This window comes from Talpa europaea (assembly GCF_964194135.1).
Source record: "Talpa europaea genome assembly, chromosome: 6".
Classification (NCBI taxonomy): domain Eukaryota; kingdom Metazoa; phylum Chordata; class Mammalia; order Eulipotyphla; family Talpidae; genus Talpa; species Talpa europaea.
In genome coordinates, this window is record NC_140072.1 from 97,186,365 (window position 1) to 97,206,389 (window position 20,025).

The 20,025-nt window shown below is 41.4% G+C and overlaps 1 protein-coding gene across 3 annotated transcripts in view; it reads left to right on the top strand.

The window, feature by feature from the left end:
• Nucleotides 1–3,853: 3,853 nt before the first annotated feature.
• The window catches only part of TSC22D1 (TSC22 domain family member 1), a gene marked incomplete at both ends in the record, with an annotated part of 112,479 nt that continues 96,307 nt past the window's right edge, over nt 3,854–20,025 (top strand). For 2 of the 3 annotated variants that reach the window (XM_084234626.1, XM_084234627.1), the window contains one exon: nt 3,854–6,726. In XM_084234626.1, coding sequence (XP_084090752.1) covers nt 3,854–6,726 — 2,873 coding nt within the window. The remainder of the gene's footprint in view (nt 6,727–20,025) is intronic. The other variant, XM_084234628.1, reaches the window with a different exon arrangement.

Genomic DNA, 20,025 nt, shown 5'->3' on the forward strand with positions numbered 1-20,025 from the left:
GAAATAATATACCCACCCTCCAACATCAGCACGACCCAAAGGCTTAGAATGCTGGTTATTAGAACAAGTGTCTGCCTCAAAGGGCTACCTTAAGGCTTTCTGTCAATTTTGGGTAAGATTTTAAAGTATTAACTGTGTTTCTTCTCTTTCTAACCATATCTGTGCAATCATAGAGGGCATTTAGGTAGCCTGAGGGGTACTGTGCTGTTGTTTTGGGTAATTTAAAACTTTGACCTAAGGCAACATTTTGAGAGCTCAAACGCATTTTCTTTCACACGTAGTCCAAAGAAAAGGCATTCTGCCTATCTACATTCCACTGCAGTTTCAATCTTTAGGATAGTTTCTATTTTCCATTCAAAAACCGTTGGAAAAGCATGTCAAATTTGCATTTTTAACAATGGAGGGCAGCCATTTGCAACAAAAGCTGTTGGGGCATTACAAAAGAAATTATTTTTGTGAAATACACAAATTACCAGTTATTTAAAAATACAATCATTCATACATTAATTCTTGACTGAATGTTGTAAAACAAGGATGATCTTATTGAATGTATTTGATTTTTATTACCGTATCACTTTCAAAATATGAGTACCTATTCTACCTAGCTACTTAAAATAACAGATGTCCTGCCTTTTAGGTTTACTGGGGAATACCAGAGAAAAAGCAATGTCATAGCTTTGGTACAGAATATACAAGGGAGGGCCTCCCTGGTGGCGCAGCGGTTGAGCGCTGGGTTGCGAAGCTGCCCGCGGCCTCTGCGGCGCCGGTTCGATCCCCGGCTGCTCCCCGGCCACCGGAGGAGGGTCCCACATGGCACGCAGACCTCTCCTGCTGCCCACTGCTCCCCTCAGCAGTGTACTTCGGTCCTTCTGCCTGCTCTGCTCCCCGCTCTGGCTCTGGTGAATTCTCTCACCCTCCCGCGCTTCTGACTGTACCCAGCGCATGTATAAACAAAACAAACAAACAAACCAGCAAACAAAAAAAGCATGCCTCTATAAAAAAAAAAAAAAAAATACTAAAAAAAAAAAAATACAGAATATACAAGGGAAGTTGAGGATGCATTTTCTATTCAATGATATAAGAATGGTGACATCCAAACTTTTAAAGGGGTCGAATGATGGAAAGTTTAGCGAATAAGTTAGGATCCTTTAGTTGAATCGACAGCTTGATATCTATCCAAACTACGAGCCTTTGTGCTTTAACAAACTCCTGAAAGAGGATTGTGGATCTTTAAGTCTGATATTTCATAAGCAGGGAAGCCAGGATGAACGTTTAATGCAATAACCTCAGGTTAAAAAAAAAAAAAATCTCTATGGGATTTCCCATATTGCCTTGTTTTAACTCCCGGGCTACAAGCGTAGTCAATAATGCTTAGTTATCAACAGAATGAATGACCTGACTAGCAATGGCAGGATAGCAACTTCCACTAGAGTGCTTTCAATCAAAACCAACATTGCTTCTGCAGAACTATGCTCAGCCTCACACCGTTTTTCCCTGGAATTGCAGATGACCTTTTTCTTTTCTAACCCTAAAAGGTAGTCCTCCTGTATTATTGCACTTGCGTTGCCACCATGACTAGGCCATCTCGGCAAGCCTCTGGGGGCAACAGCCCGGACAACGGAAGGCTAAAACATCCGTGGTGGGGATGAGCTCCACCTGTTGAGGTCGGTCAGTTGTCGGGTCGGGCTGCAGCGGGTCTCCGGGTGAGGAGGGGCTGCGAGCACCCCCCTCCCGAGGGTGCACCCGGGAGGAGCTGGGCTGCTAACTGCAAACAGCTGCAATCTCGGCCGGTGGGCTCGCCCCTGCCCGCCCAAGGGTGGGGGGCTCTCAAGGCCAGCGCCGCCGCGGTGCACAAAAGGCAGCACCCATCGCGAGGAGCCGCCCGCGCCCGCGGAGCCGGCCACGCCCGGCGCCGGGGCATCCTCGGCGGGGGCGCGGGCGGCGCGGGCCGGGGGCGAGCCCAGGTGCGGCGAGCAGCAGGGCCCCGCCACGCGCCGAGGAGAAAGCCTGACTCATGTCGTGGCGGCGGCGGGCCCCTGGGAACTGAAACTCGTGATGCTGTTGCTGCGGAGAGAAGCCTCATTACCCATTCCGCAGGCGGGGGACGCCACCCCGCGCGCGCACCCCGAGCCCCGGGCTCCCGCAGCCTCCGCGGGCCCCCCCGCCGCGCCCCCTCCCCGGCCGCGGGCCCGCGCCCGCGCTCGCGCGCGCCGGCCGCTAGTGAGAGCAGAGCGGACACGCCTAACCTGCGCGCCCCCGCACCCGCCCCACCCCCACGCGGGCCGGCGCTCACTGGCCGACCCGGATTCGCTCCCTCCGCCGAAATGTCCCCCCTCCCCATCCCCATCCCGGCGTCGGCGTCGGCGCGTCCGCCAGCCTTCGGCAATTTCCGGCGGGAGACCCGGCGCTCGGGAAGACCCGAAGACCCGCCGCCGCCGCCTCTGCCGGACCCGGCTTTATGTCTGCGGCACTGGGGCGCATGCGCAGACGCCATCTTCCCTCCTCCTGCGCCTGCCCCCTCCCCCCGCCACCGCCGCCGCCTCCTCTCGCCGGCCGTCGCCCCTCCTCCTCCTGCGCTCGGGCGCTGGTCCCTCCTCCCCCGATGCCGCGAGAGACGGGGGGATACGGCGGAGCCGGAGAGGAGCACTAGTAACAACCACCACAGCCCCCTCCCCTCGCCGCCGCCCTCCCGCGGCACCCACCCACTCACCCGCCCCGTTTGCCGACACCGACCAACCCCACCTTTCGTTCCTTTGAACGGCGTCGGCTGCAGTCGCCGCCGCACCAGCCCGTCCGGCCACCAACGCCGACGAGGAAGGAGCCGTCGCCGCCCGCAGCCCTCGCGCCCAGCCGCGGGCGCCGCGGGGTGAGGACCGGCCGGCTGCGGAGCCCGAGGACGGGAGCGGCTCGCACCCCGCCGCGCTAGCGCACGTCCCGCCGCCCTGCGGGGAGGCTCGGGCGCCGGCCCTTCCTCCCCCAGGACGCGAGCTGAGCCGCGGCGCCCGCCCCGAGGGAGGAAAATGCTCGGGCTCCATGGCTGCCAGTGATGGAGCGGTCCCTGGGCTCCCGCCGCCGCCGCCGCCGCCGCGCCCCGGCCGTGCCCCGCGAGGACCCGGCGTCTCTGCGCGCCCGCCCGCGCCCCGTTGCTGGGCTCACCGTACCGGGCGCCCCGCCGCCGCCCCGCTCCCAGCCGCGCCGCCCCGGCCCCAGCCGCGGCCAGCGTTTCCTCACGGAGCAGCCGCCGCGAGCCCAGGGGGTTTGAAAGGGTCCGCGGGGCGCGGGGGGAGGGCCGAGCGCGGCCAGCGGGGCCGGGAGGGGAGGTTGGAGCGACTCTGAGCTCGGGGCTCGGCGGCGGCGGCGCCGGGGTGGCCGGGAGGGCGACGCTCGCTCCGCGCCGCCTCGGTGCAGCGCGGCCGGGAGGGCTTGCAGCGGCCGCCGCCGCGGCGGGAGGAGGGGCTGAGGCGGCTTCTGAGGTGGCCAGAGAAGGTGGGCATTTCTCGGCTTTCCCACCCCCTCCCGCTCCCCTCCCCTCCCTCCCTCCTGCCCCGCACCCCACGTGAAGCGGAATATAAAGGGGGGTGTGAGATTAGAGGGGAAAGTGAATGGCGAAGGACTGAAGGGGTCCCCCCTTCGGGTCCCCGGCCGCCCTGTTCACCCTCGTTCATCCTCCCTTCCCGAAGCTCGCCTCGAAGGCAGGAGTGGCCCGCGCCTCCGGCTGAGGAGGAGGAGGAGAAGGAGAAACCGCGCCAGGCGGAGCGTCAGGTCCCGTTTTCCTCCCTGGCGTCTTGAATACAAAGATTACGGTGGAGAAGGAAATTGCACTCGCCTCCTCCGCCCCCCGGTACCCAACACAATGCACCAGCCGCCCGAGTCCACCGCCGCCGCGGCCGCTGCAGACATTAGCGCTAGGAAGATGGCGCACCCGGCTATGTTCCCTAGAAGGGGCAGCGCTGGTGGCAGCGCCTCTGCTCTCAGTGCAGCAGGTACCGGTGTCGGGAGTAGTAATGCCACATCTTCCGAGGATTTTCCGGCTCCGTCGCTGCTCCAGCCGCCGCCTCCTGCAGCATCGTCTACATCGGGACCACAGCCTCCGCCTCCACAAAGCCTGAACCTCCTTTCGCAGGCTCAGCTGCAGGCACAGCCTCTTGCGCCAGGAGGAACTCAGATGAAAAAGAAAAGTGGCTTCCAGATAACTAGCGTTACCCCGGCCCAGATCTCCGCCAGTATCAGCTCTAACAACAGTATAGCAGAGGACACTGAGAGCTATGATGATCTGGATGAATCTCACACGGAAGATCTGTCTTCTTCGGAGATCCTTGATGTGTCACTTTCCCGGGCTACTGACTTAGGGGAGCCTGAACGCAGCTCCTCAGAAGAGACTCTGAATAACTTCCAGGAAGCCGAGACACCCGGGGCCGTCTCTCCCAACCAGCCCCACCTTCCTCAGCCTCATTTGCCTCACCTTCCACAACAGAATGTTGTGATCAATGGGAATGCTCATCCACACCACCTCCATCACCATCATCACATTCATCACGGGCACCACCTCCACCATGGGCACCACCATCCATCCCATGCTGGTGTGGCCAGTGCATCCATTCCTGGAGGGCCACCTTCAAGCCCAGTATCCAGAAAACTCTCTACAACTGGAAGCTCTGACAGTGTTATCTCAGCGGCACCAACTTCTGCTGTATCATCGGGTGGTTCACCTGCATCTGTAATGACTAATGTCCGTTCTCCGAATGTTACTGGCAGTATAGGTATCAGTTCGGTTACTGGCACTAATACAGTGAATAATAACATTACCGCTGTGGGTAGTTTTAGTCCTAACGTGACGAGCAGCGTGCTAGGTAACGCTAATATAAATGCAGGCAATATTCCTAGCGCTGCTAGTGTGAGTGTTGGGCCTGTAGTTAGCAGCGGTGTTAATGTGAATATTTTGAGTGGTATGGGCAATGGTACTGTTTCTTCCTCTGCTGTTAACAGTGTCCCTAACGCAGCTGCAGGGATCGCTGTGGGATCGGCTTCAAGTCAGCAGCAGCAGCCAACAGTTAACACCTCAAGGTTCAGAGTTGTGAAGTTAGATTCTAGTTCTGAACCCTTTAAAAAAGGCAGATGGACTTGCACCGAGTTCTATGAAAAGGAAAACGCTGTCCCGGCTACAGAAGGTGTGGTGATAAATAAAGTGGTGGAGACTGTAAGACAAAATCCAGTAGATGTGACCTCTGAGAGGGAGAGCACTAGTGGGAGTTCAGTGAGCAGTAGTGTCAGCACACTGAGTCACTACACAGAGAGTGTGGGAAGCGGAGAGATGGGCGCCCCTAATGTGGTGGTCCAGCAGCAGCAACCCGCTCTTCCAGGTGTGGCCCTTCAACAGATGGATTTCAGTAGCACTGGTCCACAGAGTATTTCAGTGGTTAGTATACCACAGAGTATTTCTCAGTCACAGATCTCACAAGTACAACTACAGTCTCAAGAACTGAGCTATCAGCAGAAACAAGGTCTTCAACCAGTACCTCTGCAAGCCACGATCAATGCTGCAACTGGTATCCAGCCATCACCTGTTAACGTGGTTGGTGTAACTTCAGCTTTAGGTCAGCAGCCTTCCATTTCCAGTTTGGCTCAACCCCAACTGCCATATTCTCAGACGGCTCCTCCAGTGCAAACTTCCCATCCGGGGGTACCACCCCAGCAGCTACAGTATGGACAACAGCCACCAACAGTTCCTACACAGATGACCGGGGGCCATGGTAAATCAGTGACTCAGAATCCTACGTCAGAGTATGTCCAGCAGCCCATCCTTCAAACAGCGGTGTCCACTGGACAGCCCAGTTCTGCAGGAGTGGGAGCAGGAACAACAGTGATTCCTTTGGCTCAGCCACAGAGTATCCAGCTGCCAGTGCAGCCCACAGCAGTCCAAGCACAACCTGCAGGGGCATCTGGCCAGCCTGTTGGTCAGGCTCAAACAGCAGTATCTGCTGTACCTACTGGCAGTCAAATTGCAAATATTGGTCAACAAGCAAGCATACCTATTGCAGTGCAGCAGTCCTCTACCCAAGTCACACCTTCAGTTATTCAGCAAGGTGCTCCTCCATCTTCACAAATAGTTCCACCTGCTCAAACTGCGATTATTCATCAGGGAGTTCCAACTAGCGCGTCAAGCCTTCCTCAACAATTGGTCGTTGCACCCCAAAGTACCTTGTTAACTGTGCCTCCCCAGCCACAAGGAGCAGAATCAGTAGCTCAAGGAGTTGTTTCGCAGCAGTTGCCTGCAGTTAGCCCTTTGCCCTCTGCTAGTAGTATTTCTGTTTCAAATCAGGTTAGTTCAACTGGTCCTTCTGGAATGCCTTCTGTCCCAACAAACTTGGTTCCACCACAGAATATAGCACAAACCCCTGCCACCCAGAATGGTAATTTGGTTCAAAGTGTTAGTCAACCTCCATTGATAGCAACTAATATAAATTTGCCTTTGGCACAACAGATACCACTAAGTTCTACTCAGTTCTCTGCACAATCCTTAGCTCAGGCAATTGGAAGCCAAATCGAAGATGCCAGGCGCTCAACGGAACCCTCCTTAGTTGGTTTACCTCAGACTATCAGTGGTGACAGTGGGGGAATGTCAGCAGTTTCAGATGGGAGTAGCAGCAGCCTAGCAGCCTCTGCTTCTCTTTTCCCGTTGAAGGTGCTACCGCTGACGACACCCCTGGTGGATGGCGAGGATGAGAGGTAAGATCATGTCATGTTTCTGCAGCTATTCAACAGATTAGAAATTAATCTGTTTAGCAGTTTAATATATGCACACAGTCTAAGGGATTATATACTTTTTCATTTTTATATGTGCAAAATGCATTTTTGTGGTAGATTTTCTAGAGCAAGAGTGTTACAGAATGTTTTCAGAGTGGATAGGAAATGTTACGAGTAATAGGTAAACAGTATTTGAATAGTTACTGAGCATTAAAAAACAGGTTTGGGGGGCACCAAGTGATTTTGTTATTTATAGAATGATTTTTGGAACAATTAATTACTAACAAACCAAAATTGTGCTAACCCACATAATATTTAATCTGTTCTTTTTGCATTACTAACCCTTATGAACATCTGTTGGGGAAGATTGTTGCTCCCACATTTGTGTCTCCTTTACTACACTAGACAATCCTTTTCAGTTCTGTGTTTGATCTTAATCTGTGAAAGATAATGTTAACTGCTTTCCTAGTCAGGCGCTATAGGAAAGATAACCTAATCTGGGTTATATAGCGTGCCCTCATATTGTAATTGACCAACTTTTGTATATTTATTTAATGGTCATTTTATCTGAACAGCAAAGGAATGAGTGTCCTAGAATATTTTGTGGGGAAGGAAGGGATATGCTAGCAATATAACCAGATTTATCTTTAATAGTATTGTGCTGTAGAGTTTTCCTGTTACACAGTAGATCAAGGAGGTGGCCATTTTAAAGAATAAAGAAAGTAAGTCTTGGAGGGTTGAATTTAGTCATGGAAATGAGACTACCTTCTACTAATCTATTCCACCTGTTCTTTCCTTACCAAAAAAACAAAAAAAACAAAAAAAAATGAAGCCTAAAATATATTATTAAACCAGTGTTTTCTGAATTGGATTGGAAATAAGGTTTTAATTATAGTTATTGAATTAAATTTGTATATGAAGCAGGCTGGCTAGAAAAGTTGTGAAATCTCTCATCCATCTACATTGCTTTAAACTACCTTGATTTTAAAAGAATGTTCTTTACCCAAATATGTCAGTCTGTGACTAACTTTGAGCAAAATAAAATAGGAGTTATGACAGAAACTATTCATCGCCACCGTGGAACTTTGAATAAGCTCGAAAGATATTTAATTATTTTAGTACTGGAGATTTTTGTGACTGAGCTTTCTTCAAACCAATTGGAAATGTATATTTGTGGCTTTTACTTCAGAGAAATTCAGCATGTTTCCAAAAAATTGCAACTTTTGGAAAAGATAAAGGCCAAATGTTTCAGTGAGGATTCATGGTTTTTTTTAAATTATTTAAAATAATGTAAGGTTAATGCCATGTTTAATTAAAAATAAAAATCTTGGAAAACAAGATTCTCAGTCATGTAATTAAAATCTTGTCATCTAAACAAATGTATTTTGTATCATTTATCTAAAACTGTACTTTAAAAAGTAGACTTCTTCTAAAAGGTGGTTCCTTAATAGTCCTATTGTATTTGTTGTAAACCTTTAATTTTATCATAGGCTAATACTTACCTGTAATTGCTAATAACCTATAATTTTAAAACAATTATTTACTTTAAATATTATTTTCCAAATCTACTGGGTATAATCTGAGTGAAGTCCTTATAAAAAACCAGGTACATTATGTGGATGCTAAATTTAAGAAATGAAAGACAGGTGAAATACATAAAGGAAAAGCACATATTTGAATTCAATCTGCCTTGATTTTTGTTAATTACCATTTGCAGTCTCCTGACATGCCTCCCCCCACCCCCACCTGGTGGTAAGGCATGATAGGGCTTTTCACAACTTGCTGTTGCAGACAATTAGTTAGATGTTACTACTTCCAAACCAGGTTTTTAACTGTAGGGGTAGAATCCCAGTTTAAGGTACTAGTACATAATTTTTGCATAGAGTAGCTGAGGTAAAGATTAATTAGGGACAAATTATGTAGAAAGGTTTGGAATTAAAGGAACAAACATACTAAGAAATATGAAATAATTGGTTTAAAGTAACTTGTCTTCAGGCTGTAGCTGTTTTGAATTTACTACATTTTCAACCTTTTGTTAGTTAATATCAAAAATAAGTCATCAAAACTAGAAAATTTTTGTTTCAGAGCTACCCTTTAAGCTCTGAAAAGTGAAAATGTTTCATCCCTGAAATACCTGTAAAGGTCAGAAAGAATAAATATGTATATTTTCTTATATTTATACCACATATTATTTCTCTCATTGGAGTTTGAAAAAAGAAATGTTTCAGTTTGCTCTTAAGAGGGTTTGTGAGGATAGCTTCCAGAAAAAAAGTGATGATTAAGAATTAAACTTTTTTATCTCATGATAGCCTCTGTGTTACTTGGATCTTCTGCCTGGTTAGTTTCTCATGGGATGAAGGAGTACATTATAATTTCAATATTATGACTCAGAAAACATATTAGCAATGTAACTTTTTGGTGATAGGACAAATGAAGGATGTAGCCATCTTTCAGTCACTTTTGAAATAATATCCTAACACTTGAAATCTTAAGATGTTTATTAGACCTGTGAAAAATGTTTTCAGTTGGGCGCTGGGAGACACTGTAAAGTTCAGGAGCAAAAGTATTTTGCTTTTTAAAAACTATTCTCATTAAAAAAGTCTGAATGTCTTATCTTAGCCTTTAACATGAGCTTAACCTTTACACCACAGGGAAGATACACCTATTTCACACTGATCTGGAGTCTTTGTGTTTTGTGGTTATCAGTACCGCCTCCAATAGGGCACTGGTCAGACTTCTGTTACTCAAGACTAAGTTCAGATGTTCCCTCTTGAAGGAGTCTCTTCACTCAGGGAACATTGTTTCCCTAGCACCTTTTCTGTTCTTCTGTTTAAGGCTCTGCACACATTCAGTTATAATTCTCTTTGCCCATCTTCCCCACAAGACTGAGTTCCTCAAGGACAAGGAAAATATTTTTGGATGAATTAATGAATAGACTTGTCTCTGTGGTTTGTTTTTTTTTTTAATCATAACTTAAAATTTCTATTGTCTCTCACCTTACACACAGTGGTCAGAGATGTGGGATCATTGATTTGTGTAAAAATGGAGAAGAAATGCACTTGCTTTTGGTATGTCTTTTGCCTTGAAATCTTTCTTCCAAATAGAGTGCCTGTTACATGTTAGGCCCTCAAGTATTTATCAAAGAGGAATGAGATTTTGCTTAGGAGTAACACCCATTTTGCCTGTTTTTAAGGATAGTAGCATCAGATAAGAGACTAAATTTCAGGTTTTCATTTTTATTTAGGTTGTACATGCAGTTGTATATGCACAGTCACATGGTTATCAAAACAAAAGCTTCCTCCCCGCTTCCTTTCCATTTCCCTTTCCCAGAAGCAATACTTTTCACCTCTCTATATGATTATTGTGCTGTTTACCTCTTAGCCTCTAAATACATGCTTGTATTGCTATTACATGTACAACATAACTAGGTGGTTAGAATTATGGACTCTGGAATTAGACTGCTTAGATTTGATCTTTCCTCTGTCATTTACTAAGTTTAAAGTACTATCGAGCTACTTAAGCTCTGTTGTGCCTCTAAGCCTATTTTAAAAAATGGGGATAATTCAGCAACAGAAGATGTGATGTATTACATAATGGAATACTACTCAGCTATAAAAAAGGTGAAATCTTGTCATCTGCAACAGCATGGATGAACTGGAGGGGATTATGCTAAGGGAAATAAGTCAGGAGGGGGAGGAAAGTGGACGGAGCATGAAAGACTGTAACAGTGAGGGGTTGTTGGTGTCCTGGTGACGGGTGTGGTGTGGTAATATACATCTTAAGAGGCTTGAATCTATATCTCTGAAAGCATGCGCTGTATTGTATACCAACACAACCTCCATAAAAAATAATGCAATTAAAACAAAACTTAAGAAAATGTAGACAGTAGTACCAAGCTCATATGGTTGTTACAAGTATTAAATGAATTTGGAAAGCCCTTATAGTTGTTTCTTAACTTGTACGCTATGTCAATGTTAAATAAAATACTCCTTGCTTTTGTTTTTGGCTTTTTTAACTTACTGTATAGAAAATGAAGTTTTAGCTCTGTTATTACTCTGTTGCCAGTTGATCCCCATGCCACCTAGTACTCCTCTTCCTAATAGTAATGATTACATCACCATTTGTTATTCAATATTCTTGTTAAAAAGAATTACTTTTTCCTATCCTGTGCAATGTCCTGAATTCTCATCTCTGTTCCATCCCAGCTGTTATATATAGTAAAGTATTTAGCATAAGCAATAATGGATGCTCCCTTCAAGTTTCCATCTGTCAGCATAGTCTGATTGCTTCTGCTGCCTTTTCCCATTATTTTTATATATTTTGGGCTTTCATTTTGTGATAATCTGTCCTCAGATTTCTAACAATTCTTGATTGTCTTGCACTTGATGTAAGAAACTAAAGAGGGCCTCCCCGGGTGGTGCAGCAGTAGAGCGCTGGGTTGTGAAGCTGCCCGCAGCCTCTGCAGCGCGGGTTTACATGGCGCGCAGACCTCTCCTGCAGCCCGCTGCTCCCCTCAGCAGTGTACTTCCGTCCTTCTGCCTGCTCTGCTCCCTGCTCTGGCTCTGGTGAATTCTCTCACCCTCCCGCGCTTCTGACTATACCCAGTGCTTGTATAAATAAATAAATAAATAAATCTTTAAAAAAAAAAAAAAACAAAACTAAAGAACTGATGAGGAATTCTCAGTGTTACTTACTGTTAGCTTTACCATTGGTGATGTGGCAGGAGTTCATTGTCTCTTCCCCTTCCAACCTCCTTCACTTTTATCTATAACTATGTTTCATTCACCTTTTTATCAAGTGTCTCTTGAGATGTTCATACATAGTGTGTATTGTTATCAGTATTATCTTCTGGAGAGCTTTCTCTTCGCTGACCTTCATTCTGGCTTGATTGCCTTCTACTCTTGGTACACAACTACTATCCTAGGATTCCCTTCATTTTGTTCTGTCGTTACATCTCCATGTTTCAGTGACCCTTGTCATCTTCATTCTTGATTTACTTGATGTTTCCCAGTGGTTTTTGTTTACTCTAACACATTCGATTCTGTGGTTGGGTAAAGACTAACCAGTGGTTAATTTATTCTTTTATAGTTTTGCTTCATCGCTTTCTAGCTCCATATTGCTTTTGAGAAGACTGACACCATTCTGATTCCTCATATATTCTGTGTGACCTGTGTGTGTCTTTGCCCCTGTTTAAACTTCTCTCTTACTCTTTAAATTTCTGAAAGCGTTTAAGATTGTATCTGTTTCCAGTGTTTTGGAATTTTTTTTTCATGCATGGTACTGAGTACTTGATTGTGTCCTTTCAGTCTGGAAACATCCTGGGACTTCTCGAATGAGATTGTTTATTTACTTTCTTTTTTTGCTTTTACTCCTGTTGCATTTTCATCTTCTAGCATGTCTAAGAATTTGGTTTTTTTTTTGGTTCATGTTAAATAGGATCCTAGTAGCTATAGTAGTTTCTCTCAACTGTTGGAATATTTAAATGCTAGATTTTTTTTCTTTAAATTTCTTCTTCTCTTGTGTGATCTGTGTCCTAAAGTTGCTTTTTTAACTTTTTATTTGCCTTTTTGTTTTTTGTGGTCTTTATCATTCATGTTACAGCGTTTTCCCAGAGGTTGGTAGTTATGTGTAATAAAGAGCAGGAGAGTAAATTGCTGATTAGAAATTCTCAGAAGAGTGTTATTAGCTTTGCTGTATGGTAACCCAACTGGGCTGTTTGCTCGGAAGACTTCATGTTGCTTGGCAGACTTTTGATGTCAGTATCTTCATTTCCCTCCTCCTCAATTCTAAGATTTCCTGTAGAAGTCTTGTCTGATTTCCCTCTACTGGAAGACCTGTCTATTCTGGGGGGAAGTGGGTAGAGTGGGTTGAAGGTCAAAGAGTCTTAACCGTCCTGATGTATATTTCTACACTCAAGCACCCTGTTTTTACTGTGTTCTCCTGCCTACTGCTGTGATTAATTTCCACTTTCCCAGGATCTTGTGTTTTATATTGCCCAGACAATATATTTCAATTTTTTGTTGGAGTTGGGAAGGGGCAGTTGGGATCTGTGGGACTGGTTGCTTCTTAAATAGACTTCAAACAGTCTTCCTTATTTTAGCACTCTCTCTCCCCCACATCCCACTTCAGATGTATGTGGCACTTCCAATTACCAAGTCTTTTGGGGATTTTACAGTTTAAATTGGGTTTGTTCTTGGCTTTCTCCAATGTTTGCTAAAGATTAGATTTTCTAGTGTTTGCTAAGTCATTTGTCACTCAACCATCTGCTTTCTAGTTTCTTAGTTTTTGTTGCTATTGTCCTTTCACCCATTCTTTCAGTTTTTGTGGGGTTATGTCATTATATCTTAAAAAATTCCTTTTTCTGTCATGTTAGTGAAGCTTTTAGGAAAGTAGTAAAAAAATAGATGTGTCTGTTTATAATCATCACACACCTATCTCAATTGTAGAACACTGCACAATTAAATGTAAAGGATGATGCCAGTTTTAATAAGTCATTGTTCCAAGATTTGATCTTTATTGAGCACATAAATTTTAAGACTGAAATTGCTTGTCTTATATCCAGCAGAAATTGGAAGTGTATAACTAAGTATTTCAATTCAGAGAAGTGATTAAAAATGTTAGGATTAGATTCATGTAATATTTATTGTCACATTTAACCAACTCAGCAACCTTAGGAACTCAGTTTTTTTCCATTTTACTGTTGAACAAACTGAAATTTAGTTTATTAGAGAAGCAAACTAAGCTGCCCAAAGTTAAAAACATAGCAGTAAAGCAGAGCTAGGATTAATAGCTATTTGTCTAATTCAAAATCTAGTGCTGTTTCTACTGTTCATGAAGCCAACACAAGGTAAGGCTAAGCCATTAATAATACTTGAGTGACTGAAAACCTGAAAAATGGCAGGCCTCATTTACTTGTAAGCCCTCAGTGAGAAAAATGTGGGTAAAGTCATCACAGTGGTGTATCTGGAATAGAGTAGACATTCAAATGTTAAAAAAAATTCTTTTAAAACACTTTTTTGCCTGAAAATTAGTTTTTCAGGAAAACCTTTTAAAATTTATAATTTAGATTATGTCTTTGTGACGTTGACTTCAGAATTGCAAAACAAGTAGATTTTATTGTTTAGAAAGTTTAATTTAAAAATTCAAACTGCAGAACCTGACCTATTCTAGTGCTGTAATATTAGAACCATGCTGCAATATTAGAAATCATGTTGGTGTTTACCGCGTCACTGTTATTGGGGTTGAATATGTCATGGTAAGAATATGCTTCAGTGGCTCTTTAAAAGAAATTACATGAGGGAAAAAACTTTTAAGCAATGTTTAAGTTATTTAGAATGACAGTTCATAATGAGTTTTAGAGTCTAGGTTGACTTTTTCTTCTGGCCTCTCCTATGTTCAGATTCTCCCCAGCCCCCACTTTTGCTTCTCTTCCATACTAGTCATTTGACCAGGAAATCTTACTTGACCTTTCAACTTCATTAGGCTTAGTTGCCCTTTGCTTTCTCCTCTTGAAACATTCTCTTTTACTTTTCATTGATATCCTTGTTTGCTTCTTCTCACCTTTCTGGCCACTCCTTCCTATGTTTGATTCACTACCTCTATCTTTTTTCTTTGGATTGAGTCCTTTTTCTATTTACTGAGTCTTTTTCTACTTCCCTTTCCCTTTTTCTACTTATTGAGTCCTTTTTCTACTTATTACCTTTCCCTTAGGTAATTATCTGTTCTGTGGTTCATGTACAGTCTGTGAGCTGGCAATTCCTGAATGCATATCGTTGATCTAACCTAGACGTCTTTTCTGTGGACTGATGAAGTCCCCTGCCTTCCTATCATCTCGTGCATTCTCAGAGGCCTCTCAATCTCAATGTATCATAAACTTAATCCTTCATTACCTAAACTTTCAAACTTCCTTCTTCTTTATGTTATCCTCATTTTAATAAATGTAATTTCTTACTCCTCTTCACTTTAGAAACCCTAGAATCCCTTATTATCACCCTCTGTACCCTGACCATTAATTTGAAAATGTATCTTGAATTCATTTTTTTCCTATGTTTGTTGCCACATTTTTAGTCATGATAATGCAGTCAGCTCTTCACTAGTCTTCTGCTTATAATCTTGCTTTTCTCTAATATGTCTTGAAGAACTCGTTTTTTAAATGGAAATATGTGTAGGCCGCTGGCTTGCCCCAAATCACTTAAAAGCATTCTCTCTCTTTTTAAAATTTTTTTATTTTAAGGTAATACTTTTTTGCTTTTACTCGCTTCTGGCTTCATATTTTGTCGTTTTTCTCCTCACTTGCTACATTCCAACTTTCTTCCCTTAGCTCCTTAAGTTGTCGTCCATTCTTTCTTTTTCCTAGGTTTTGGCACACACTGTGTCATCTCCCCTCCACTCCTTAAAACTTGATGGTCACTTTTTGAGAGGCCTTCTCTGACATATCAGTGTAACTTAGGTTCTCTTGTTAATACTGTTTAATAGCATCTTGTTGTTTTACAATGCTTATTACAGTTTGTAATTTGTGTGTGTGTATGTATGTATGTATCGTTTGGTGATTTTAAACTTTCTGAATAGGGATATTTGGTTAGCCAAAGCATATTTCAGTGCCTAACAGACAGTAGGTACTCGCTAAAAATCTGCTTAATAATGAGTGAATGAAGAAAATGTATATTTAATGTTGGCATAAGACAAGAAAAACTTAACTTTTAAAAAATACTGTTAGGATATATTTGAAGGTAAATACTGCATAATACTTACAGTGTAGTCTTAAAGGTAAATACTATTTTCTCCTTTAATAATATAATTTTAATAAAGATGACTGAGAATTAATTGATTACATTTTGCTGTTTTGTGAGTCAAAGCAGTACTTCATTGCTGCCATTAACAAGCTTTTGTTTCACCTTGTGTTTATGTACTTGTTTATGTCAGTAAGAGTTCTCCAGCTTGAATAAAACAAACCAGCCCTCATTTATTTCAAAAGTAGTTTATCAGTATTCTCTATCTACTTTTGACTGATGTATCATATAATGACTTAAGTTTTATCTTGGAAGTCTTTTGGTGGAGTTTCAGTTGTTGAAAATATAAACATTTAACTTATAAAATGCTGCTTGTTTTTGTTAGAGTTTTCTTTATCAAACAGTTTAATAAGCATTGAATTAATTCCTTGCATCAGATTCCTCATTGATCTATTTTACTTATGGTCATTGCAGACTTGTTATTGAACTAGTAAGTTAATGGGTTATATAAGGGGAAAAGAGCCAAGAAAATGTTTGACAGTGATCAGAATCGCCAAGAAATTTAATGGATGATCTGCAGGCATTAAATGGGAATAAAGAAGCATTTAAAAATGAGATCTTTATTTTTAAGGTTGGGACATTTAAAAATGAGGGAAAAATACAGAATCCAACCTTGAAGTACAATGATCATCAGAAGCTAGTTCTAAGAATCTACAGGTTTTCATATCCTGTGTGTGAACATGTCAATGTTAAAACTGGTTGACGTCTTCAAACTATATTTGTGTTGACTGCAGAGAAAATATACTGTGGCTGATTTCAGTAATAATTAACTTTAGGTCATGGTGATTATGTTGCCCTTCCTCATCCATGGGTTCATGGAGTAAAGGGTTATTCTGAGCTTTTTGTGGATAACACAAATACTATTTTTTCCAGATCTCCCAAATGATTTTGTGATAATAATTGATGAATGAGGTTAAGGAACTCCTGATACCTTGTGTACTTTTTGAGTATTCTTCGAGTAAATTGTAGATGGATTGATTATAAAATTGTTCATTGTTTATGAGGCTTTATTCTCTCCCAGTTCCTCTAATTATCTAATTTCCTTGTTTATTAGTCTTAGTGTATATTACTTGTATATTATTTGTTACGTGGTAACAAATAGCATATTGACTAGTTAGGAATGCTTTGAAGATACAAACACTTAAGTGTAATGTCTAGCACTAAAATTTTTATCACATTGCTATGATATAGTTCTAGTGGTGATAGTAATAAAACCTTACTCTTGTGTGATTTTTTTTTTTGGGGGGGGTGATTGGTAACAAGCATTTTGAAATAGATCATGAAGTTGATAGTATGCTGTTGTACAGTTTTCACTGAGGTAGAAACTGAGTCTCAGCTCACTATTCAGTCAGTAAAATTTAATATTGGATTCCACTTATATGTACTGTTTTTAGCTTAGACTCTACAATTTAGTGATAAAAGTGCTAGTGATAGTTGTAGGAAAATAGTTGAAAATTATGATACATATATGCAGGGCTGTGCACCTTACATATGTATCAATATTTGGCAATTTAATATTATTAAAGGATTTATTCATCATCTGTAACTCAAAGCAAATATTTTCCAAATGCAAGAAATAAATGTGAACTAATATTTTAGGATTGATTCTTTACATTAGTGATCCTAGAGCTCTTTGCTTTCTTTTAAATATTAACCAGATTCTATTGTCACTGTCATTCAAGCAGTGGGACGAGGAGGAATTATTTCTTCCTATCCCCTTACTTTTCTAGGGCTCTATCAAAAGGACAGTGGTATAAGTTTACTTAAAATACGAAAGCATTCACGCTATCATTAGAGTAAATATGAATAACTTATTGACATTTAAAGTGCCACAAAACTAACTTCTTTTATATATTGGTGCATATATGAGAATATATACTGATGTATGGGTATATTTATGAAGGAATACAGTATTTTAAAAGAATATTTTGAAATTGTCTTTAGATTGCAAAGTCTCCTAGGTATTTGACAGAATATAATTTAATAGGTATATGCATAGCACTATCTCTACCCCTAAGGAAAGCCTGTAGTTGAATTCACTAATGTGTGTGCATATGCATATCCTTATCTATAAGGAAAGGTAGCGGGTAACGGGTAACAGTTTCTGCATATTATTTTCCTGCTATATTTGGTCCTTTCCTTCAGTTTTTTGTCATCTTTTTTATTTATAATATCTTGTAGTATTTGTATCTGTCTTGTAAGCTGCTTGATACATTTTAGGGAATTACTTGTCATATAAATCCAATAAATGGGAAAAGTATGATGTGTCATGAGAGATGCTAATAAAGCAGTGTCAGGAGTCTGAGGTAAAGATTATATGCTTTCGAGGAGGTGACAATTTGAGAAAAGTTTGACTTACTAGTTATGAGAACTAGTAAGTCATCTTAGTGGAAGAAAACATACAGAGGTCAAGGATATAGGGAATGTTTATATAAAAGTACATAGCACATTGTCTAATTTGGTAGCAGATCGTGTTTGTAACCTGACAAGATAGGAGTTAACAGTTTTAAGAAAACTTCAAAGAAACATGATAAGGTATTGAATATTCACCAGTTGAAGGATCGATTATGTTTGGTTTATTATTTTTAAGGATGTGTGACCATAAAGAATATATTCCAAATGATGTTGATTGTGCTATGGACAAGTATAAAGGCAGTATTTTCAGTCGTACCTGCCTCTACTGTATTAATTAACTATCAGCAAATTACTGCTCCATGTTGCATTTTCTTTCCATTCTAAAATGAGACAAATGCTTTACATTTTCCTAGCTTTTGGGCTAGTAAATATATTCTGTAAGACCTCTATGGATATTTTCAGTAGTAAAATGAAAAGTCCTTACTGTTGAGTAACTTTCTAAGTAATTACTAATGTTTTTTGCTTTTAATGAAATCACTGATGAACAAGTCATTTTAGTTACCTATTCTGCATAAGGTAGTTTGTAGATATTTATGAATTTAGACATTTTACTATAATAAGGATTATTCCTCCTCACGTGTTTTCTTTGAAATACTTTTATTAATTACCTCCATGCAAATAATCACCTTTCTAAGACAAATCAGGTAATTGTATGAGGGGATGCTGATTTCTCTCATCTCAGTCTGGCTCACTTTCACAAGTAAGTTTTTGTTTATGCTTAATATTTAATGGTTGTTTCCTTTTAGACAGTTTTGTGGTATTTTAGACAATGGCAGTAATTCCTTTTCTGTTGAAGATATACTCTCATGCTTTAAAAATTACTTTTTTAAAGATAATAGTGAAACACTAGCAAATTTATTTTGGGAAAAATCCTACTTTATAAGTTATCCTTTTTGCTTGAATTTTGTTTTTTTCAAGTATATTGCATTGGATGCAAGATAATGAGGTGAATCTCAAAAATCCTTGGTTTTGGCTTAAAGTGCTTTTCCACTGGTCACATGCTCATAAGCTATCAATTCTCTGGGTCTTTATTTTTCTTCCTTTTGTAAAAGACTGTCACTTGTAGTTTGTCTTTCACATGTTTCACAGTTAAGCATGTAGCCATGTCTTAACTTTGGTTGATGCTTCATGTTATTCAAAGAATCCTGAATAAGGGATTTGGTGATTCCTAAGTTGCTCTTCTTATGTTATTTTTCTCTGGGGATACCAAATATTATTTACCAGTTATTTTCTGGTACATTTGTACAACTGTTTGTATTTTATTTTACATCTGTCCGAACTATTTGTTCAGAATTTTACTTATTTTGAGGCTCCGGGGAGGAAGGGTAGAGCTAGAATGAAGTAATGGGGATAAGTAAGATATCTTACTAGATTGATGCTGCCATTCTGAATCCCATAATAGTAAAACAATAATGCTGAACCCCAACCTTTAGGAACAAATTTAGTTAATGCTTATTGAAGGTTTATGATATTTGTATTTGCATTGTCTTTGGTTTTGTTTTTGTAAATTTATATAAAATTGATGATAAAATTATTGAGAACCCAAGGATTGTATTGCATATACAATTCTAAATATTGTTTTATTATTGACCAACATATTTAATAGAGGTATAAGACTGTCAAATTAAGCCACTACTATATGATGGAGCTAGTATTCCATTAGGTGATTAGACTCTAACACTAAGTATGCTCAACCACTCTGGAGATTGTGTAGGCTCTTAGATAAGCAGCAAGAGGTAACAACAGCAGCTGTAAATAGACTTCACTGGTTCCTCAGGGTGCCTCTGTTTTATAGAGTTAATACAGTGACTGATGTTCCTAATGTGATGCCTTCAACCTTAATTTAGTTATTAAATTTCTTTTAAGACATTTTTAAGCTTTTTTCTACCCCAAAATGATTACTTTTTCTTAGTTTTTGCTAAGGAATAAAGGACATTTGGAAAACTTGCTTAATTGGAATCCAGTTTTTAAAGAATAAATACGCAGGTAATTTTATGATGAATTCATTATATTAGATTTTGGTCTCAGCGAGCTTTACTATAGACTTGGTTTTTAGAGTATTTTTTATGCTTAATAT